At 43.3% G+C, this 20,460-nt stretch overlaps 1 protein-coding gene across 1 annotated transcript in view; it reads right to left on the reverse strand.

Moving 5' to 3' along the window:
- Nucleotides 1–20,460, reverse strand: part of me1 (malic enzyme 1, NADP(+)-dependent, cytosolic) — a 54,105-nt gene that overhangs the window by 27,887 nt on the left and 5,758 nt on the right. The window contains exons 2-3 of the mRNA XM_072460682.1: nt 4,301–4,434; nt 437–586 (exon numbers count right to left, since the gene is read on the reverse strand). Of these exons, the coding sequence (XP_072316783.1) occupies nt 437–586; nt 4,301–4,434 (284 nt within the window). The remainder of the gene's footprint in view (nt 1–436; nt 587–4,300; nt 4,435–20,460) is intronic.

The following is a 20,460-nucleotide window of genomic DNA, read 5'->3' on the forward strand; positions in this document are numbered from 1 at the left end:
CAGCCATTTTGTTTTGATATGGACGGAATTTGTGGAGATGAAACTAGTGACCAGACTGATATTGATTGATATTGTATAAAATCAGGACACTGCTCTTACAGGTTGCCCTTTAGACAAGAAGACAACAATTAAGTGACAACAGGCATTAAAGTGTATTTCCACTTGTACTCATTAACTGGATCCACACAGTAATTAAATTCTTTATTTTGGCGTATTAATTAAAGAAAAGTCTAAAGGTGTGGCTATATTGGCCAAAAATGCAATAAGATATAAACAAAGGGATTAATTGTTTGCAGATGGCTTTTGGAAGGCTGGAAAGAAAAGTTCTTAACATAATTAACAGCAGTAACTAGTGTTGGTATCATAATAAAAATGAAATATCTATTTATTTGGATAAGAAGAATGTGGAGAGAGGAAACCCTTTGGGCTGACTCACCTGGGCCGTCTGAAGATGAGGCCGTACTGCTGGCAGGCGAGGCCCACTGTCGGGGTGTAAATGACAGGCATGAAGCGCTCGATGTTGGAGGTGAGCACTCGGTAGAAGAGCTTCTCACTGCGGTCCTGGAGCCCCATCAGGAAGATGTATCTGAGAAAACATGACCCGTCAACCTCAAACATCTGAGAGGGTTTGGCAGCACGGATAATTCAAGTCAGATGTGGAGCATTTACAGTATATGAGAGTGAGATGTAACAGACATAAGAGGTGAACACCATAGTGCTGTAGTACAGACATTACAGTCTCATTTATTGCACATGTTCCAAATAATGGGGAAAAATACACACTATGAAAAGTTTCCAATTGTCCCATTGTGCTCTGACAGGAGATTGACCAGAACCTAAATCTTTGCATTTGACCTAAATGAAGTTGAGCATGTAGAGTGGAGTCTACTGTTGAGTTTCCATAAGAGCAGCACAAGGTGCCTCTTGTAGAGGTGGATCAAGGACTGGAGCAGCTGCACAATACACCATGGTGACAGTTGCTCTTAATGGAAGGCCTTCATATTGAGACAGAAATTAGCTTCTGTTGTAAGTCATTTATCACATGAAGGGCCAGTGTTTCCCCTCAAACAACAGAGCTCAATGACTATGTCAGATGTTCTGTCTGATGTGCAGTAGCTTTCATCTCAAAGTTAAAATTATGTAGGATAACACTGTATGGGCTGTGCGTCAGTGCTTTGCTTATCTACATACTTGGTTCTATCTTGGGTTCTTTTGTTCAAGAATTATTGCCAAAAGCTTGTCAGGCTTTATTTTTGCTGGCAAGCACTTGCTTGTATAACATGATCCACTCCCAGGAAATGTTTCTATTTACAGTACACAGCATTTAACATGCAGCTTCATTCTAATACATATTTGAAAGAGGTGCAATCAATGATCAGTAAAATTATGAATCTCTTTATGAGTCTTGATTCACTCTGACAGAGACACTTTGGGCTTTCTTAAAACTCAATGAATTGAGGAGGTTTTTTTACTTAACAAATACCTTCACATAGCACAAAGCCAAAGCCCATTTCCTCTGTTGACAACACAGTCACAGTGGGTAATTAACTTACTCTATCATCGAGGATCAGAAACACAACCCTGTTTGGTTGAGCTAATTTGTTGCAAGAATTTCACAAAGCAAGAGGGGTTAAAGTAAAATGGTGAGCATGATAAGTTATGCTCAAGGACAATGTCTAGCATGAACTATGTGGACGGATCAGACTGTATGTAAACACAGCTTGTGCACACTGATGATCATTCATACGCAGAGCATGTTGTACTGGACCAGTTTGTCAATGACACTGATTTGATAAGGCATGGGAACGGCATGGACATAATCACTGTTATTGTGAGATTTCTATGGGAGAAAACACTTCTGAGGCTCTGACTCTCTCCACTATTAGACAAAGAGGAGTCATCTTTCACATAAAGGGTAAGCACAGTGATGGGTAATTAAGTATTTTACTTAAAATCCAGGCTTCTTCTTTTCACAGTTGAAGAATGGGAAAATATATGTACTGTACATTTCAATGGAGAACCACAGGGTCACATGGAAAGAATTCTATTGGAAAATGTGTCACGTTTTTTCATAACGAAGTGCACTATTTTATTCTACCAGTTGGGAAAACTATGGCAGCACACCATTATCATGTGTTCTGGGACTGTCCTGTTGCTCAAAAATACTTTGACATCATCATCCCACTCAATTTCCAAAGTATGTTCCTGGGCCTCCCATTATGGACACAGTAAATGGATATCACTGGAACATTATTCTGGCTATAAGGAAAAATGGCATTACTAAGAAATGGAGGACACAACCAACAATTAAGGACTAAATCACATTTGGACTTAATTTGAAATAGGGCAAATTTGTTTGACTTTAGACCTAATAGAACAATCACTCCGGGCTGATTTAGGACTACGTATACAGTCCCAACTTTCTGTCTTGTTCAATTGTGTTGTTTTGTATATTTTTAAGAAGAATAAATAAATAAATAAAAAGCCATGCTTCTACATTTTACATACCGTACTTTTTGGACTATAAGCCGCTCCTTATCCCCATGCTATGAATAAAATGGTGTGGTTAATTTATTGATTTTTACTGGCTAACGGCTAACGGCCACCGGGGGGCACTCTAGCAGGAAGCGCAAGCATTTGACACACTGTAGAAGAAGACGTCAGTGGACAGTGGTCACTTTATTTAAAGCTTCAAAACGCTGTTTTACTACAGTCATTCTCATATTCAAACTTGACCTGATCATCTTTCTTTGTGAATATCATATCACAAATGATACAATGGCAGCAGCGGCCTGAGGCGCAGCAGATGTGCTGCGGACCTCGGGTGCGAGACCCCCGGTTCAAAAGACAACCAGCGTGTGTAAATATCTCATGTTACAAAGTGGGCACTTGTGGCTTAGTGCGGCTCGTATAGTAACATTTCTTGTTTCTTTGTAAATTTTGTTGGAGCGGCTTTTAATCAGGTTTTCCTTGTCGCTGTGGATGTTGTAAAAACACTTGGAGATATGGGAATGCAGGGAGCTGATGCAGAGGCTGAGGTGATCTCAACTAGGGACGTCCCGATCAGGTTTTTTTGGCCCCGATCCGATTCCTAGTCATCTGATTTTGAGTATCTGCCGATACCGAGTCCCGATCCGATACTTTTGTAACACATTAAAAAAATTCACAAATGCATCAATTACGAAATTTCCCCATGTGTGGACAATAAAGGAATATCTTATCTTATAAACAGGTTGTCCCCAGTTTATTTTTCATTTTTTTTTAACACTTTAACAGTCTTCTTTGAGGTAGCTTGAATAATAGTGTAATAATAATTTGAATAGTGCAAAATTTGAATTAAATAAAAATAGCAGCTCAACTTAAAATACCCAGCAGGCATGTAAACAAATTAGCAAAGTGCGTATTAAATGAAAGTGCAACAGTGTCATAAAGTAAGGCCAGCAATGTGCTTTTCAGAACTGCTCTCTTAATTCTCTTCTGGCTTCCATCCATCCATTTTCTACCGCTTGTTCCCTTTCGGGGTCGCGGGTGACTGGAGCCTATCCCAGTGACTTTGGGCTTTAGGCGGGGTACACCCTGGACAGTGGCCAACTTGTCGCAGGGGCTTCTCTTCTGTCTTAAATAATACAATTTATGTTTTTCTTGATGAAATCCGTCTGTGTCTTCGAGTCGAGAGTAAGCCAGGGGCAAGTGTTTAAAGTGACCTACAATCTTCCTCGCGTTAGCCACGGTGTCCATCACGCCGCACAGCCCGCACTCCGCACCCCCGTGTCTGTGCTCCGGAATGGTGATGACGCCCTCGCCCAAACCGCACCATCACGCAAAATTACATCGACCCGTTGCTTGTGGAAGCCCGAGTTGTTGAGCATTTTTCCTTAATCTGTTCGACGCGCTCTGCTGTGTGGGATCCTCGATGATGCAGGGTTGCACGGCGTAAACAAAACTAAAGTTTACTGCTGTAAAGTGTGGGCTTTACGACAGTAAAATGTTGTGATCCATTCATGCATTATACGGAGGTGAGAGACTAATAATAAGCTTGAAATGTATAGTGCTGATCAAACTAATAAGAGTAAAATTTATATCCGATCACTAATCGGGACGCACCATCCGATTTCGATCGAGTCTGAAACCACGTGATCGGGCCCGATTTCTGATCACGTGATCGGATTGGGAAATCCCTAATCTCAACCCTAAGTTTTGTAGTGTTTTGAAATCTTCAATATGAAATTCCAAATAATCAAATTTCAGACAATGATTAAGAGTTCTTATGGAGGGAAACACGGGGACGAGTGGGAATCACCGGTCAAGGTCATCTCTCTTCATTTCATAGTTCTTGAGCACTTGCAGCAGTTGAACGTCCTGGCTGAGAAAGCAGGGGGGCAGCAGGCCATGGATCCCGAGCTGTTGGCGCTCCTCCAGGGAGAAAGCCATGCCCTGAAGAAAAAAACAAAACCATAACATTAACCATTGAATCCATTCGACAAATGATTTGACAGGGATGAGTGAGATAGAGCTTTTACACAACTGTAGCTCTTGTTGGGTGTTTGGCTTTGGAATGGTCATATTCAATTAGAAAGCAGGAAACATAATGTCTCATAATTATTTTTTATCAATTTCTCATCAACAATGCGTCTCTCACATACACACTTCTGATGCTACAAACATTGTTTGAACTTTGAACAGACTTTTTAAGTTGGCCAATCCTTTTCAGTTCAAACATTCCCAACAGATGATCGAAGAAGCATGTCAAATATGTTGCCTATGTTTGCTCTCAGAAGGCCGCTATGAGGACACTCAGAGAGGCTGCTGTTTGCTCACATTTCAGTGTGATTTCCATCCTGAAAGTTCAAGAACAAAACACACCTACTAACAAATAATCTGCATCCCTTTCCTTTGACCTCTTTACCCTCTTGACCCAAGAAAAAAAATATTAAGACCTCACACTTCTGACCTCTAGTGGATGGAAGAGCAAGTGATTTTAAAACCCAGTGAAAGGTTAAGAGACTCTAAGGTGTAACATTTACCTTTTTGATCAAGTAGGAGCCTGTGTTACAGCAATTGTATGAAATGTGTTACACAATGAGGTATTAAGTGTATTGCTTTGTAGCTTTGATTGTCTTTTGAAACAGCGTAGCGTCTTATTGGTCAGAGCCATAGTTTACCACTGAAAAGAAGAGCATGCTGTTATTACTTTAGGTCTCAACTATTCATATACAGTATAATGACAACATGAGACAACACAATTTTGAATGTAAAGACATCTTCCATTATGAGTTTCCTATTTTTCAAGGAGTCTGTCTCTGTTTAAGAAGGCATAGAGCCCAGCAGACTGGGATGAACATGAGAGAAAAGAGGGCTCTTAAAATACACAAGGCCATCTATAAAACAAGTCACTGAGTCACCCTGCTCTTTCATTAGCTGAGATACATGCACAGTGCTGTTTACAAGATGTTTGACTTTCGCTTTTTGACCAAATCTTGACACAGCCTCTGCCCTAAATAACCCAGACGAACACACACACACAGCTACTCTGTCATTAGAAAACCCTTTATTGTGTATAGCTGTTTGTACATTTACAAAATGATCAATTTGACGTTATTGTATGTGAAAGCAGTGTCTCATTAGAAGAAATGAAAACACATTTCTAGATGATGAGTGGTGTCAGTGTGATAATGACCAAATTAATCCTCCATACATTGACTTTAGAACAAATGACCAATTAGCTTTCAACACAAAAGAGCATGTGTTTTTGGCCCTACAGATGAAAAACTTTGGTCCATGGAGTGAGGAGGATATGGCTGGTTGGTTCCAATGTGAACTGCAGTGGGATTAGGCGACACGGTCTGCAGGGTTTTGGCAGTGGCATCATGGGAATGTTTGCCAGTCTGAGTTTTGTTTTGCATTGCATAATACCATATCAATCCCTAGGTGTTTTAATCACCCTTGGATTTACCCTGGAACTGCCCTTATGTCCTTTATCCTTTTTTGGGGAAACTATTCTTGGAAAATATTAGTTCTATTTCATCCCTACTGACCGCCAGAGGCGGTGCATAAAGCACTGGATGATCATCCTTGCGCATACACAGGTCGAGAATTAATAACAAAAAAGTCACCTTTGACCCCCCGGAGTCTATATAGTCACGTGACACCGGGAGCTCAGTCCCTTTTCACCTTCTCGCATGCAGGTTGTATACGTGGTTGTTCGGCTAATATTGCTGTTTTCCCACAAAGTTTGGTTTGTTTTGCCGCTTGTAGCCTGTTAGCCCTGTGACTGTGGTACAGTCGGTGCAGCGAGTTCGCTCGCCCTCCTGGGGCTGCACAAGCGTGTCGGACCTGTTGCAATAGGAGGTATATTTACGTTGTTTTCTACGACTGGTAAGTACCCCTTTAATGCATTTCGCCGTAGCCGTGCGCTCGGTAGTTTTTTGTTAAATTTGAACCGTACAATTGTACCCGGTTCTGTGTTTATCCGTGCTAAAGCCGGTTGTTTGGTTTACTGATACAGCCGCGCGGCTCTAAGTTCTAACTATAGCCGTGTTCGGGTCATTAGTTCTGAACTGCTTTGTTTTCAGCCAGTTACACACCAGCGGTGGCGTTTTCGGCTCGACCTGGTGGTTACATGTAGCTGGTTTTGTGTTTACATTGGGTCATTAGTGGCGTGCTCAGCTCAGTCTGATCCCGCGCGTCTCATTCACATAGCGGGTCATTAGTGGCGTTCACTGCTCGACCTGACCCCGCTGCGCCCCTCTTACTGGGGTAGGTAAGAGGTTTTACATCTTAGAGTCGCTAGTGGCGTTCCGCTCGACCCGACTCTATTGGCTCCGGTCTTATCATGTTGGAGTCCCTGTGCTGCCGGTCCTGCCTGGCGCCGCTGCAGCCTGACGATGGGCATGATCTCTGCCCTGCTTGTCTTGGAGTGGATCATCTTCGGGAGGCACTCTCCGATGATGCTTGCTCCAACTGTTCAGTTATGCCCCGGTCTGTGCGCGTGGCGCGCTTGGCGGCTTTCGAGGACGCTTCAGACTGGTTGTCTGTGGCGCCTCCGAGTCAGTTACCAGCTGGCCAGACTGGGGGCCTCAAGCGGCCGTCCACGGCTACTCAAGGCGGCCCCCCATTTAAGAAAAAGAAGGGCCCCGGGAAGTTAGCGGCTCAAGTGAGCACGCTGACATCTGAACTGGCCCAAATGCGGGCAGTTATCCAGACTCTCCAGACTGATGCCAGTCGTGTGGTGGCACAACGGCATGAGGGGCATGGCACAGCCTCAGTATATGATGACGTCATATCTGTGGCTGCTTCAGACACGCAGTTTCAGCTGGAGTCTGACCTTCTGAGCTCCAGAGTTTCAGAATCTGGCTCACTGGCCTCTGCCGGCTCTCAGGCCGACAGTGATGACACTGTCACAGCGGCTTTGCGGACAGCACTTTCCCGCTTAAAGCTGGATGTTCCGCGGGATGAGGCGGCACCCTCGAGCGCCTTCTTTCGGCGCCAGGCTGCAGCGTCCCACTTTGCAGTTCCCCCCTCGGAGGAGTACATTAAGGAACTGCATGCCTGTTGGACAGACCCAAAGGCATTTTCGAGGCCTACTTCAGATGGCAGGGTTTTGGCACTGATGCAGGATCCTCAGAAGCTTGGCCTGGGACATATGCCGGCAGTGGAGCCGGCTATTGCCTCCTTCATCGTCCGCCCAGAGGAGACTTTACGGACTAATGCCCGGTGTCCACGACCACAGTGCCAGGTTACAGACGACCTTCTGTGTAAGGCGTACGACATGGGAGCTCGTATGGGTCGCATTGGGAACTCATTGTCTCATTTAATGCTTGGCCTGTCCGTTTCCCTTGAGATGGTGCCAGTGGACCAACCAACACATGGGCTGGTTGATGCCTCCTTGCAGGCTTTTGCCCTCATGTCAAGGGAACTAGGGCGACTGCTCTCTACATTACTGCAAGCTCGCCGCCAAGTATGGCTGGCACAGTCTCCGCTCTCTGAGGCCAGTAGGAAGACCTTGAGGGGTGTTCCAGTTCTTCCCGGAGAACTATTTGGCCCGGCCGCCCTGGAGGCTCTAGAGCGCAGGGCCCAGGCTTGCCGTACACGGCAACAGTTGGCGGGGCTTCATAGGCGGGGGTCTCATCGACCGGCTCAGGCCGCCCCTCCCGTTTCTTCACGGAGATACACACCACCGCCCCATCATGATTCAGACTTGCAACAGGCCCCAAGATTTGGATTTCGTCCGTCCCGTGCGTCCCGTTCCTCACAGCCCGGCCGTGGCCCCCACAAACCCGGGCGGGGTCGAGGGGCCTCCAGATGAGGCCACAGGGCCGTCGGTAGGACATTTTTCCCCAGGACAGCTGGAGTACTGGATGGCTCACTCCCCAGATATTTGGGTGCTGGCCACGCTGTCCGAAGGGTATCGTCATGGTCCCAGAGGCAGAGCAGGCTGCACATCAATGTGCTGGAGTTCTTGGCTGTCGAGCTAGCGCTGCGCCATTTCTTGCCACACCTGCGCGGCCGTCATGTCATGGTACGGTCCGACAACACCAGTGTGGTTTTTCACATAAATCACCAGAGCGGCACTGGGTCGGTGACCTTGTTCAGGATTGCACAACGGGTCCTGACTTGGGCTACCCCGCGCCTTGCCAGTCTGAGCGCTGTTCACATTCCGGGGGTTTGGAATGTGTCCGCGGACTTCCTGTCTCGCCATCGGCCGCTGCCGGGGGACTGGCAGCTTCACCCGGAGGTGGTGAGGGACATTTGGGAGACCTTCGGCAGGGCACAGGTGGATCTTTTTGCCTCCCGCGACGCGACACACTGCCCTCAGTGGTTCTCGCTGGCGGACAGGGCCAGCCCACTGGGTCAGGACGCACTGGCTCACGACTGGCCGAGGACGATGCTTTATGCATTTCCCCCATTCCCCCTGATTCATCAGACGCTTCTCAGGGTCTTTCAGGAGGGCCACAGTCTCCTGCTTGTGGCCCCGTTTTGGCCAGGGAGGACATGGTTTCCTTTGCTGCGCAGGCTCTGCTGCGGCACAGCGAGACGTCTCCCCCCCAGGCGGGATCTCCTCTCTCAACTAGGGGGTCAGATTCTGCACCCCAATCCCGAGCGCCTGAAGCTCTGGGTATGGCCGCTGCAGGGCCCGGCCTGACCTTCTCGAGGTATGCCGGGGAGATTGGGAACACAATAAGCAATGCTCGTGCCCGGTCTACCCGTCTTCTGTATTCCTGCAAGTGAAAACTTGCAGGAGGATCCAGTGCATTGTGCTGTGTCAACGGTGCTCGCATTCCTGCAGGAGCTACTTGGCCAGGGGCGCTCTCCATCTACCCTGAAGGTATACATTGCCGCAATTTCTTGTGGGCATGTGGGGTGGAATGGTTTCTCGGTTGGCCGTAACCAAGATATTTCCCTTTTTCTAAAGGGTGCTCGGCGTTTGCATCCGCCGGCCCGGTCTGTGGCCCCAGCGTGGGACCTGTCCCTGGTGCTGGAGGCGTTGCGATCCTCTCCATTTGAGCCTCTGTCGCAGGTTGACCTTAAATGGCTGTCAATGAAGACGGCATTCCTTCTGGCGATGGCCTCTGCGAAGCGGGTGAGTGAGCTCCAGGCTTTGTCCGTGGCAGACTCCTGTTTTCGTTGGCACCCCGACAACTCTGGGGTTTCCCTTTGGCCGAATATAGATTTTGTTCCAAAGGTGATTTTGTCGGAGGGGCACAACCGGCCGCTACAACTTGCACGTTTTGGTGCGGGATCTGCCGCCGAACAGCGGTGTCCTGTCCGTGCGCTTGAGGCATATGTGCGTGCTACAGCGTTGATACGCAAATCTGAGAGCCTGTTTGTTTGTTTTGCCGGCCCGCGCAAGGGCCAGGCTCTGTCCAAACAGCGTCTCGCGCGCTGGATTGTTGATGTAATCACGGAAGCCTATACTCGACAAGGGCGACCGTTGCCGTCCGGGGTGAGGTGCCACTCCACAAGGGGGCTCTCAACTTCGTGGGCCGCTATGAACGGGGTGTCCTTGGACGTGATCTGTGCGGCGGCCTCTTGGACATCCCCGAATACATTTGCAAGATTCTACAGAGTGAATGTGGTTTCTCCACAACCGCTGGAAGAGGTTCTCCGGCAACACTCTTCTGCGTCCCATTGAGGTATGGTTTTGTCTATTCCTCGGGACGCTGCTGGTATTCGTCATCCAGTGCTTTATGCACCGCCTCTGGCGGTCAGTAGGGATGAAATAGAACGAAAGTTACGACTGTAACTACGGTTCTATGAATCCCGGATGACCGCCAGAGCATCCGGTCCCTCGGAATTCTCGTGCTTTGCGAGAAGGTTTCCAGGGACTGAGCTCCCGGTGTCACGTGACTATATAGACTCACGTGAGCCACCGGGGGGTCAAAGGTGACTTTTTTGTTATTAATTCTCGACCTGTGTATGCGCAAGGATGATCATCCAGTGCTTTATGCACCGCCTCTGGCGGTCATCCGGGATTCATAGAACCGTAGTTACAGTCGTAACTTTCGTTAATGTTTGTCTTGCTTGAAGTCCAAATGTATTCGAGTGTACGACATTTTGTTATACACCGGTTGTTCACAGCCTTTTATGTACAGTAAACTACAGCTCGAGATAGAAAGCCACACATTGACACCCAGCACTCACAAGAGTGTACCATACGGCTCATGGGGCCAGTGTTGGCTCTGTTCAAGCTTTTACATGTAGGGTTGCTGTAATACACACTCCTGTCCCACCGTGAGCCCTCATCAGCACGAGACAGGACAAGCCTTAGAGAGCTTCCACATGTCTTCGACCACATCTGACGTCCTGTACTCTGTGCCAACACATGGGCCGCCCGCAGGCTCATGTCCCAGCAGTGGCGGTTACAGGCCCAATCTGTAATCTGCACAGTGGGCAGTGCCACCCCTAACCTCGGAGTGCAGTCATGCCCACCCCGAAACACCCAGGGCAGAGGAAACAGGTAATTAGTCCTCCAGATGGCCAAACAAGCAGCATCAAAGTTCTTTGAATCTGATAAAGTGCATTTTGTGCGTACCAAAGGTCTATGGGGAGAGAGCCTGAAAACTAAACAGTGCTCAGCCAGGCTTTCAATTTTCATGAGCCACAGCCACTCCCTTCATTACAGTCGTCTCCTCTGAAGCCAACAACTTAAATTCTTTACAACACTGTTTGTGCTACAACATCCCCAGTAATAGGCAGTTTATGTTCATATTAGCACATCTCAAAAAGCAGCATGCCCATAGTCTTTCATTTACATAAAGTACAGCACAAAAACTACTTAAATGTATAAATGGGAGTAGGGATTTGAGCTGATGCTGCAAGAGGAGACTACAGATTTAACTATTTTAATGTACAGGATTATTTTATTATTTTATTTACTCAAGTAAAAAAGTTCTCAAAATACTTTAAATCTTGAAGAATATGTCGAAGTGGCAGTGATCTGTCTTTCTCTTATCCCACTAAAATTCGGTTGCAGTTGGATTCCCAGGTGTTGTTTGAAATGCATCTCCAAGCGTCATGCCCTCATACTCCCAAACAAGCCCTATTGAGAGAGAGCGTCTGAGCTCAACACTACTCCAAGTCCATTCCCCTTTGTGCCACTCTAAACCACAATCTCCCAGCTCAAGGACAAAGGCCTGCAGGAAGGGCTCAAATGTTAGGCAATGTGACGTGTGTGGCCACTTCTCTACGGTTCTCTCCATACAAAAGCCTTTGAGGATGACCGTTTTATCAATGAAATCATGTAAATGATTACAGAGTCTAACTTTTAAAATATGGACATCAATAGTTTCACACAAACTTATTTCACCTTCACAGAATTATTGCAACAATCTTACACTAAATGGAAACTATAATCAGGACTGCACCTAAGTAAACCAACCCAGGATTCAGGGGATGAAATTCTTCAATTCGGCCAAACAATAATAGACATTTCAAAGGGTGCTAATAATGGTTTACCAAATGTTTGATTAAGATGGTTTACAAAACGTTAAGATGTAAAAGGAAACACTTTTAGTGGGTTGATAATTACTCTAATGATGACAGAGATTCAGTTCCATAAATTCTAGGCTAAATTTGAGCAGAACTGTGGGAAAGTCCTCTAAAGTGGTTGTTTTCATCCCACAGTATTATACCGTGGGCCAAATTAATCTGGATTCACTTGTGCCGGTGATGTCAGCGCACACTTCAGAACAGCTGACCAAACAAGGACAAGACCAAGGCTCTCACTGACACTGCTAGTATGTCACAACCTGCTCTGGTAGACAAGTAATTTATACAAACAAGTACAATAAAGCAAAAGGGGAAATGAGTAATTGGGTGGGGATTAAGTTTGTCTCGCTTTAAAGCAGAATTAGGTAACATTTTCACCTTATTGAATTCCTTTATAAGTCTCTGTGGCGGTTGAATATGTAGTTTCGTGGCCTTTGAAGTGTTCATCGTCGCTCCCTGTTGTCTTTGGGTAGAAAACCAGCTTTGCCACATTTGCAGTCATCGACTCGAAGACAACTCGGCTGAGAAACCCTGGCTCTTTTTTATGATTTGCCATGTGAAATGTTTTTGTATGTGATTATACTGTCTTGTTATGATAAAGAAAAGGGGGGGAAAAGAAGCTTTTGTGTCTATTTTCTGACAAAGTATTCTCACAACGGAGCTGCAGTGAAGCTCTATCGCTAGAGTTACTTTGTTCTGCTTTAAATGACAAAACTATTCTATCTGAGGCAGTGTTCAGACTTGCATATTAACAACAATAAAATTAGTTTGAAACCAGGACTAAACCCAAAACTAAACCTAGACCATGATTAAACAAGGATTAGAACAGGACCAAACCAAGTCTACACTAGGTCTAAATTTAGGACTAAATAACGACAGATGTGAACCCACTCTTAATGACTCTGAGCCCCATATATGCACAATAAGCACATTTGAGAACTGCAAAGTCATGCAGAAGATTACGCAGGCCATCAAAGGAGGTAAACTGGTGAGTTCCCTAAGGATTGTGCTGATAATGCTGAGCTCCAGCTGGAGGAAAGGCGGCGTCATCCCTTCTCTTCTCATTGTGAGTCCATGTTCAGGTTTCTTTTTATTGTCTCCTCTGTCAGAAGCATTACATATATAGACAGAATAGGACATAAGATTAAAACAATACATTTAAACATCTTGGATTCTCTGTTAACAAACATGAACTCCATTGGTTGGTTTTCTACAAATGCTGCATGCCTTCTCCTCTTAATTAAATCATCTTTATTCTGAATAATTACATACACTTGATTACCTAAACTTGATTTAAGACAAAGAGCTGAACCTGTTTAATCAGGCTGGATGCTCCAAGAGCCACACTTCACTCCTTACTGTGGAAAAGCACAATAAGAGAGTTTGATCATAGGCGGCTTGTGTGTCTAGACGCTGTAAAAACAGCTGCTGAGGGTAAGTGGGTGGACAACACAGTGGAATGACAGATTCATCCCACAGTTATCACAGTTGGGATCAGAACCCAAAGATGAGCCAAACAGTGGACAGCACAGCCAGAGGAAAACAACGAGAAACGCGGGAAAGAAGGTGGCGTCCCACAGCAGGAGGTGGGGCAAGGGTCAGCCAAAAACAAACTGATCAGTGCATTGGCGTCTGGTCATGGAGAGACCTCTCAGGCTGAGCGTATTTTCACAGCTTTTCAGAAGAACAAAGAAGAGAAGTAGTAATAAGAGGGGCTCAGTAGTCCACCAACCCAAAGGTTGGAACCCTGCTCAGGTCGGTGCATAATGTTTTTCATCTTGTTCGTGAGAGTGACAATAGATGGAAATTAGGCCATGTTTACCTAATGCTTAGTGGTGGGCAATATTGACTTATTTTTTTTTTTTTTGAGTATCCTGTTAACATTATGCGGACAATATTGTGCAAATCTAAAATGTGTTGAATGTATTTGTTGATGTTGAAGTACCAGATTTTACTTTTTTTATACTCTACTTTAATTTGCACATCTTCAACAGAACATTCACAATATTATCTACATTTTGATAGATTGCCACCTCTAATAATGTGTCTCTTTACTGTTCATTAACTTGCACTGTGCCCACCCAATAAACAAAAATAGACCTAATGGGGAAAAAACAATGATATAGAAATATCATATCTGAGTAATTTACACAAGTTTTGTATGAGTGACAGGCTTTGCAAAAGAACTGGATGACCCTGAACTAATCATATCTGAAGAAGTGGGGGAGGGCCCCCGCTGACACATTGCTATGAAAACATAGCTGACCTTCATGGACTTCTTCAGCATGAACTTCAACTTTTTGGCAAAAATAGTCTGACAAATGCAAGATGGGGACACTCAAGTACATTTCTCACAGTAGTTCAAGCACTGTTCACTGGACATGGGACGCATCAATTCAGACATTCTACTACATGTTCAAAAAATGTTTCTGCCAATGCTTGTTTTTATAGAAGCCATCTATAACAAACAAACCAAAGTGAGGAGTGGTTATCTTAGACAATTGTTGTTTTGGGAACTGCTACAAATCAGTTGCTTTGTCAATCATTTTAAATTACATAGGCAAATGGAGACCACATGTGTATTTAGGTATAAGAAAGAATACTTTTCTTTCTAAACATGGTAAAATTAAACCACATATTTGCAAAATCATGCATCACTGAAATGTCGTACCTTATATTCAAGGGCAATGGCATTAATGTTCTAATCAAGCACACTCCAAGTGTTGCATTTTACAAAACACAACTCAGTGTTCTTATCAGGACGTTTACATCCATGAAAACACATTTATTTCAATAAATGACATAATACAATGGAATACTCTTTTAGGTACATTTCGACTGGCTTCACTGGTTTACCAGTTCTCCAGTTCAGTTTGTGGTGCGTTATGCATTATGCACTAGAAATACAATATTTTGGGTCTTAGTGCAAGAGTCGTGTGTCTATTAACAGGAAACAGCTAATGCTAACGTTTGCTAGCTTTGTTTTGCTAAGTTACTCAAGTTGTTCTTGTTCAATAATCTTGTGCTTAAGTGTTCTATGGGAAGAAAGTACTCTCACGGCCCCTTTGGACCCCTCGAATGGGGTGGTATGGATCCCTTTGCTCAAACAGTAACATTAACATAGGACCACACCGCTCCGCGCAATACCGCTCCTATGGAAATGTGGCTTTTGTCTATGGTCAGGGAGTTAGTTTCATGGAACGTTGGGTTATGATTTTTAACTGTGAACCTACACAATAATTTGGCAAAATCTGTTGAGTCCAAATCTGTCAGAATAAATGTATAAACTAAACAAACAGAAACTAATGAACGTACATCAGTGGTGTTTTCATAACTACTGTCCCTCTGTTACTGACATGAATCATGATATTTTAGAATTAGGGATAAATATAAGAAAACAAACAAATGACAAACCAACCTTTGACACAAGGTCTGTGCGCAACATGCCATGATTTAATCCAAGTCACCTCTCTGACACCTCAATGCTCCCCCCCTTTTTGACAGAGCAAGTGCAGCTCAAACCGCAAGTCTCAAACCTATACAAAGGTTTGTCCCAAGAAACTCCTAATTGTGCACAGTGAGTGAAGGGAAAATGTATTTATGGACTTGACTTGCTGCCCGCAGGTGTAGGCCCAGGCTTGCATAAATTGGAGTTTGGAAGCGAGTGTGTCCAAAGTATTTAGGGGAAATGCTGAAACAGCCCAGAGTCACAAACCAGAAGTTCGCTCTGTTGGAAATTCCATTACAAAACAGCCTGAATGAATCTCCTGGTACGACTCAAAGAACAACAATTTGCCAAGTGCTGCACGAACCAACATGAAAAAGGAAAGACATGTCATTTTAGTTTCATTTATTCATTCAACATTGGCTGAACACAGGAACGGCGCACATGGGAACTGGGTATGGCTTTGCTTTTCAACCACATGAAGTCACTTAGTTCATAATATAAAACAGGTAAGAATTGCCTACGGAAAATAATTTATTCAATATGTAGGGGCTACACAAAACAATTGTATTATTTATTAATGTATGTATTAATTTATGAAGATACACGTTTTGTTTATTTCCCCCTCTGAAGTTTATTTAAAAAAAAAATCTGTCAGTAATTTATGCATAATAAATACAACATTTGAATATATGGCATATTATTAATAGTAAAATATGCCACAACAAATAACATTTTAAAGAAAAATAGTTATGTTATAATGTTGAGATATTATCTTGTGTCCATATTCCCCATCCTACATGAAGAGTATTAGGAAATACATTTTTTTTAGAATGAAATGAAATTAAACTTTATTACCATGCAGTATTATTTCAATTCTGTCAGTTATTGTTATATGAACACTTCAAATTAATAACTTTTTTGACAGTATACAGTATCATTAGTGTCTCTAGGGTATCAAGTTTAGAACAACCCTACCCATACAATGCCACTGTAATAATTTCACACGAGTTGAATTTTGTCCATACTGTGCAATATTGCTTTTGTAAACCCATTTCATTTTTCTCCCCACAGCGTTAGCACTGCAGAGACAGCCGTCATGTCTAAGAGGGCTGTGACAGACAGGACTGCACTCTGAGGCCAATAGAGCTGCCAGAGGGAGAAGACCACCTGCAGTGAAAAGACAAACACTTCATTCATAGCAACATACCTAGCAACCATATTGTAAACGAGCCAAACTCCATATAAATTACACACTAGTTATGATTTGACACACAATAAAACCATATAATAACTTATTTTGTTAACAGTGTATCAGTTAAGTGTAAATTGTATCCGTGTTTTCAATGGCACGTCGCATATTGATGACCTGTGTTAATTTCAAACTCTTATAAAGACTTTATTGCCTCTTATTTGTCTGTATTTAGCAGCGTTAAACTAGAGGAAAAACAAAAATAATAATCAAAAGTTAGACATGGTGCTTGTCAGTTGTGCATTGGTTTGAGGCATTGCATGTGTGGTTGTTGTCCCCTCGGTGGTGTGGGTTTACTTCCTGGCCTCAACTGTTTTCCAAATGTCTTTACCTTTTCATGCTACAGCTGTACTCTCAAATAAAGCATTTGGGCAAGAACATATTCAATAAAAAATACATTTCCTGCTCATTTATGAACATATAGTGTCATACAAAGTGCACGTTAATAATTAGTCAAGCAGATTAACATCAGATCAATGTACAAACCATAAAATGCTAGAATAGGTCATTGAGTTCAACAAATATTTGCCAAAGAAGCTGTCATTTTAAATATGAGTATGTGTGCCTAGTGTTGTTAAACAGGTTGTCATTGTGTTCAAATCCGACAGCTCTTCTCTCTAAAGAGCATCTGTTTCCTGCTAAAATGGCAGCGTACAACAGGGTTCAGGAGGATTGCCCTGCAGATAAAGCCCTTTAAATCCATCTCTTCCTCTCAGGAGGAAGAGAAAGAGCACACATCAGCCCCTGTCCCGCTCTTGTCAGGAGCCTGCAGCCTGACGCAGCTTTTCCCATTCATTTCCTCGCAACAAATGGGCCCTGCGGCCAGCAACCCTGCTAGCATTTTGGTCATGAAATTTAGTTTAGAGGGCCAAATACCACTGAAACTGATTTCAGGAAAGTGAATCAGTAAAATATAGCAAACTGGAAAGTATTGCAATTTGATGCACGTTAACATACGAGAAATACTTACATTTGAACTGCTAAATTAATACTCCCTTACTTGTTTCCATGCTTGTGTGGAGTGTTGTACAGTCAAGCATTTGGCATTCATTCATTCATTCATTCATTGATTTTCTACCACTTTTCCTGTCGTCATGGGTGATGGAGCCTATCCCTATGACTTTGGGCCTTAGTAGGGATTCACCCATTCACTCTCAAGGGGGAATTTACCAAACAATAGTTGCGAATTTACCGAACACATACAGGTGTTTGGACAGTAAGAGAAAACCGGAGAACCTGGAGAGAACCCACAGAAACACGAGAGGCCATGCAGACTCCACCCAAAGGGATCATGTGATCATTAGAAATTTAGCATCATATTAAATGGCAGATGTAACGAGAGTTTCTTCATGGCTATGCCTTGAAAAACAAGAATTCTTACTGTGAGCAGGCCCGCCTCTCCAAAGATCTAACCCATAACATGGCCTGTAGATGTTATCTGCTTGTCTTGCAGTAACAAGTTTAAGCCCTTTCCAGGCTAAGTCTTCATGGAGACAAGAACTTTTGTGATAAAAAAAAAACCCTTAAGTCTTATCACAGTTTGTTTGATGTAAATTGCAGCAGATGTCGAAATCAATGAGCTAAGTGCCTCTCATCATGACGGTCCATTAGGAGAGTTTAATGTTATGAGAGGAACACGGAATAATGTAAAGTGCTGAAATTATGGTCGCTTTGGTGAAAAGGCCAGAACAGAAAAGAGCAGAAAAAGACATCCGCCGAAGGCTTGGGATTTATTTTGTTGTAGTCTTGTCGGACCCCATACATTAAAACTTCAAACTCGATTTTAATACTAAGAAAAGGACTCGATTCTCAATACAAATTTGTTGCATGCTGTCTCGCTCTTATAATAACCTTTTTTCCATGTATTTATTTATTGCATTTATTTCATCAATCGCAAACCTGGAAAAAAGAGCTGTGCTGAGAGAAGACTGAGAGAAGCTGATGTTTGTGAGATGGATTTAAACAACAATTGGGTGAAGTGTTTTTTAGAATCATTCCTTTATAGACCAAGACAAAAAATATTCATGAAATGTAAAAAATATCTCCTATTTTAGATGTTTTTTTCGAATTAATTATGTATCAATATACTTATTCAATTAAGTATCTAGTTTTGATACCTGTTTTAGTATCGATTGGTATTGCTAGTTGTATTAGTACTATTAGTATTGATTATCATCTATGATAAATCTAATAGAGTAATTCTGCTCAAAATGATCAAGATTAAAATATAAAGGCAATGATGCTTCAACTATAATCTATCTTTACCACTTGAGGAGTAAGATATTATTATTGAATGTATATCAGTCTCACACCGCCACTTTGAAGCAAGCTTTGAAGCCACCAAAGAGAGCTTCTTAAATTCCTCATCCTAAGCAAATATGCAAACGCCGCTCTCTTCAAATCAGGAGGTGTCAACCTGTGAATGTACAGACACACTTGTTAGTCAAAGAGCCTTAAAAACCGCGCTGTTGTTGACTCAGGGAGGGCAGAGGGCGGAGGCAGGGGACAGGCAGGAGCTCTTCAAACGAAGATCCCCCTGAGGCAGGCTTTTCATGCAGCCAGCAGGTCCCCCAGGAGCCAGAGTGCTGCTGGGAAAACTGGCAAAGTCCAGAGAGATATAAGCAGAAGTGTAAAAGAGAAGTAGTACTTAGTAAAGGTCAGTAATTGTAGGACAGCTTCAAAGTAAATATTTATAACGGACATATTTTGTTAAATCGACTTTATAAGCTTTTAGAGGTGCTGTACCTGATTTTTAGTCTCGTAAAAAAAAATAACTAGTTCATTTTAAACTGTTTGCAGTGGTCCAAACCTATTCCTCTCTTTTATATCCAATTCCTAGCATCCAGATTATTTCACATTCACCGCAATTAGTTTAAAAGAGCATTTCACAACTTTCCAGAGCAGAGTTCCGCCACTAGTTTTCTAACAGATCACCAGTCTATTCACCTTATTACGCAAGTCCCCCTGAACGCCGCCATCCAACGCAATCCTCCGTCAGGTTGTATTAGCTACCGACCTCGAAATGAAAACAAGTTCTACACAGACAAAAGACGTTTTCGGGCCTCCCAAGGAATCTGTGCTTTGTTGACTTGTTAGTCACATGAAAATTGAACATTTTGCACAAATTAATCTACTTTATAGCATATTTTAGCGATAAGACTTTTCCCTTGTTCTCCACTTAAGGGAACGGAATTCCCGCTCGCGCTATTACAACGGAAGTGTCAATCTGTGGCAAAAAGAGGCTAAAGTGGGCGGGGCAGAATAATCACAGTGGTGAGACGAAACAAACACACACAAAAAAGACAGCTATAGCTCCTCTATATTAGAATGGTGTTCCATTATCATTACTCAGAGTTGTATTTTGATTGATTCTGAAAATACAAAGAGATATCATTCTGGACTTTCCTGGCAACAGAAATATTCCATCTTTCAGCTTATCTCTTGGCTTGACTACGACAAAACTTGAAAAAGAGATAAAGCCAACTGCAACAGATAAAAAATAACCATGCCAAAGTTAAAAGCATGATCTGAGCCAAAACCTCACGACTGCTGGAGGAGAATATCCTTTAATTCTGACGCTGAAAAAACATGAAAAGCTTTTTAAAAAAAATAAACATTTAAAGACTTTTGAACAATAGGAGTAGTTTAACTGCAACTTCAACGGACTTGTACAATGTGAAAAATGTGTCTCTGAAAGATGTACTAATCCTACCACACTAAGCCCTCTTACTCTTGTGTAGCCCCTTTTAAGGCTCCTGCATTGAACCGTCATAAA

This window comes from Eucyclogobius newberryi, unplaced genomic scaffold (genome assembly GCF_026437365.1).
Source record: "Eucyclogobius newberryi isolate DKJ021-1_F unplaced genomic scaffold, fEucNew1.0.hap1 SCAF_3, whole genome shotgun sequence".
In the NCBI taxonomy this organism is placed as follows: domain Eukaryota; kingdom Metazoa; phylum Chordata; class Actinopteri; order Gobiiformes; family Gobiidae; genus Eucyclogobius; species Eucyclogobius newberryi.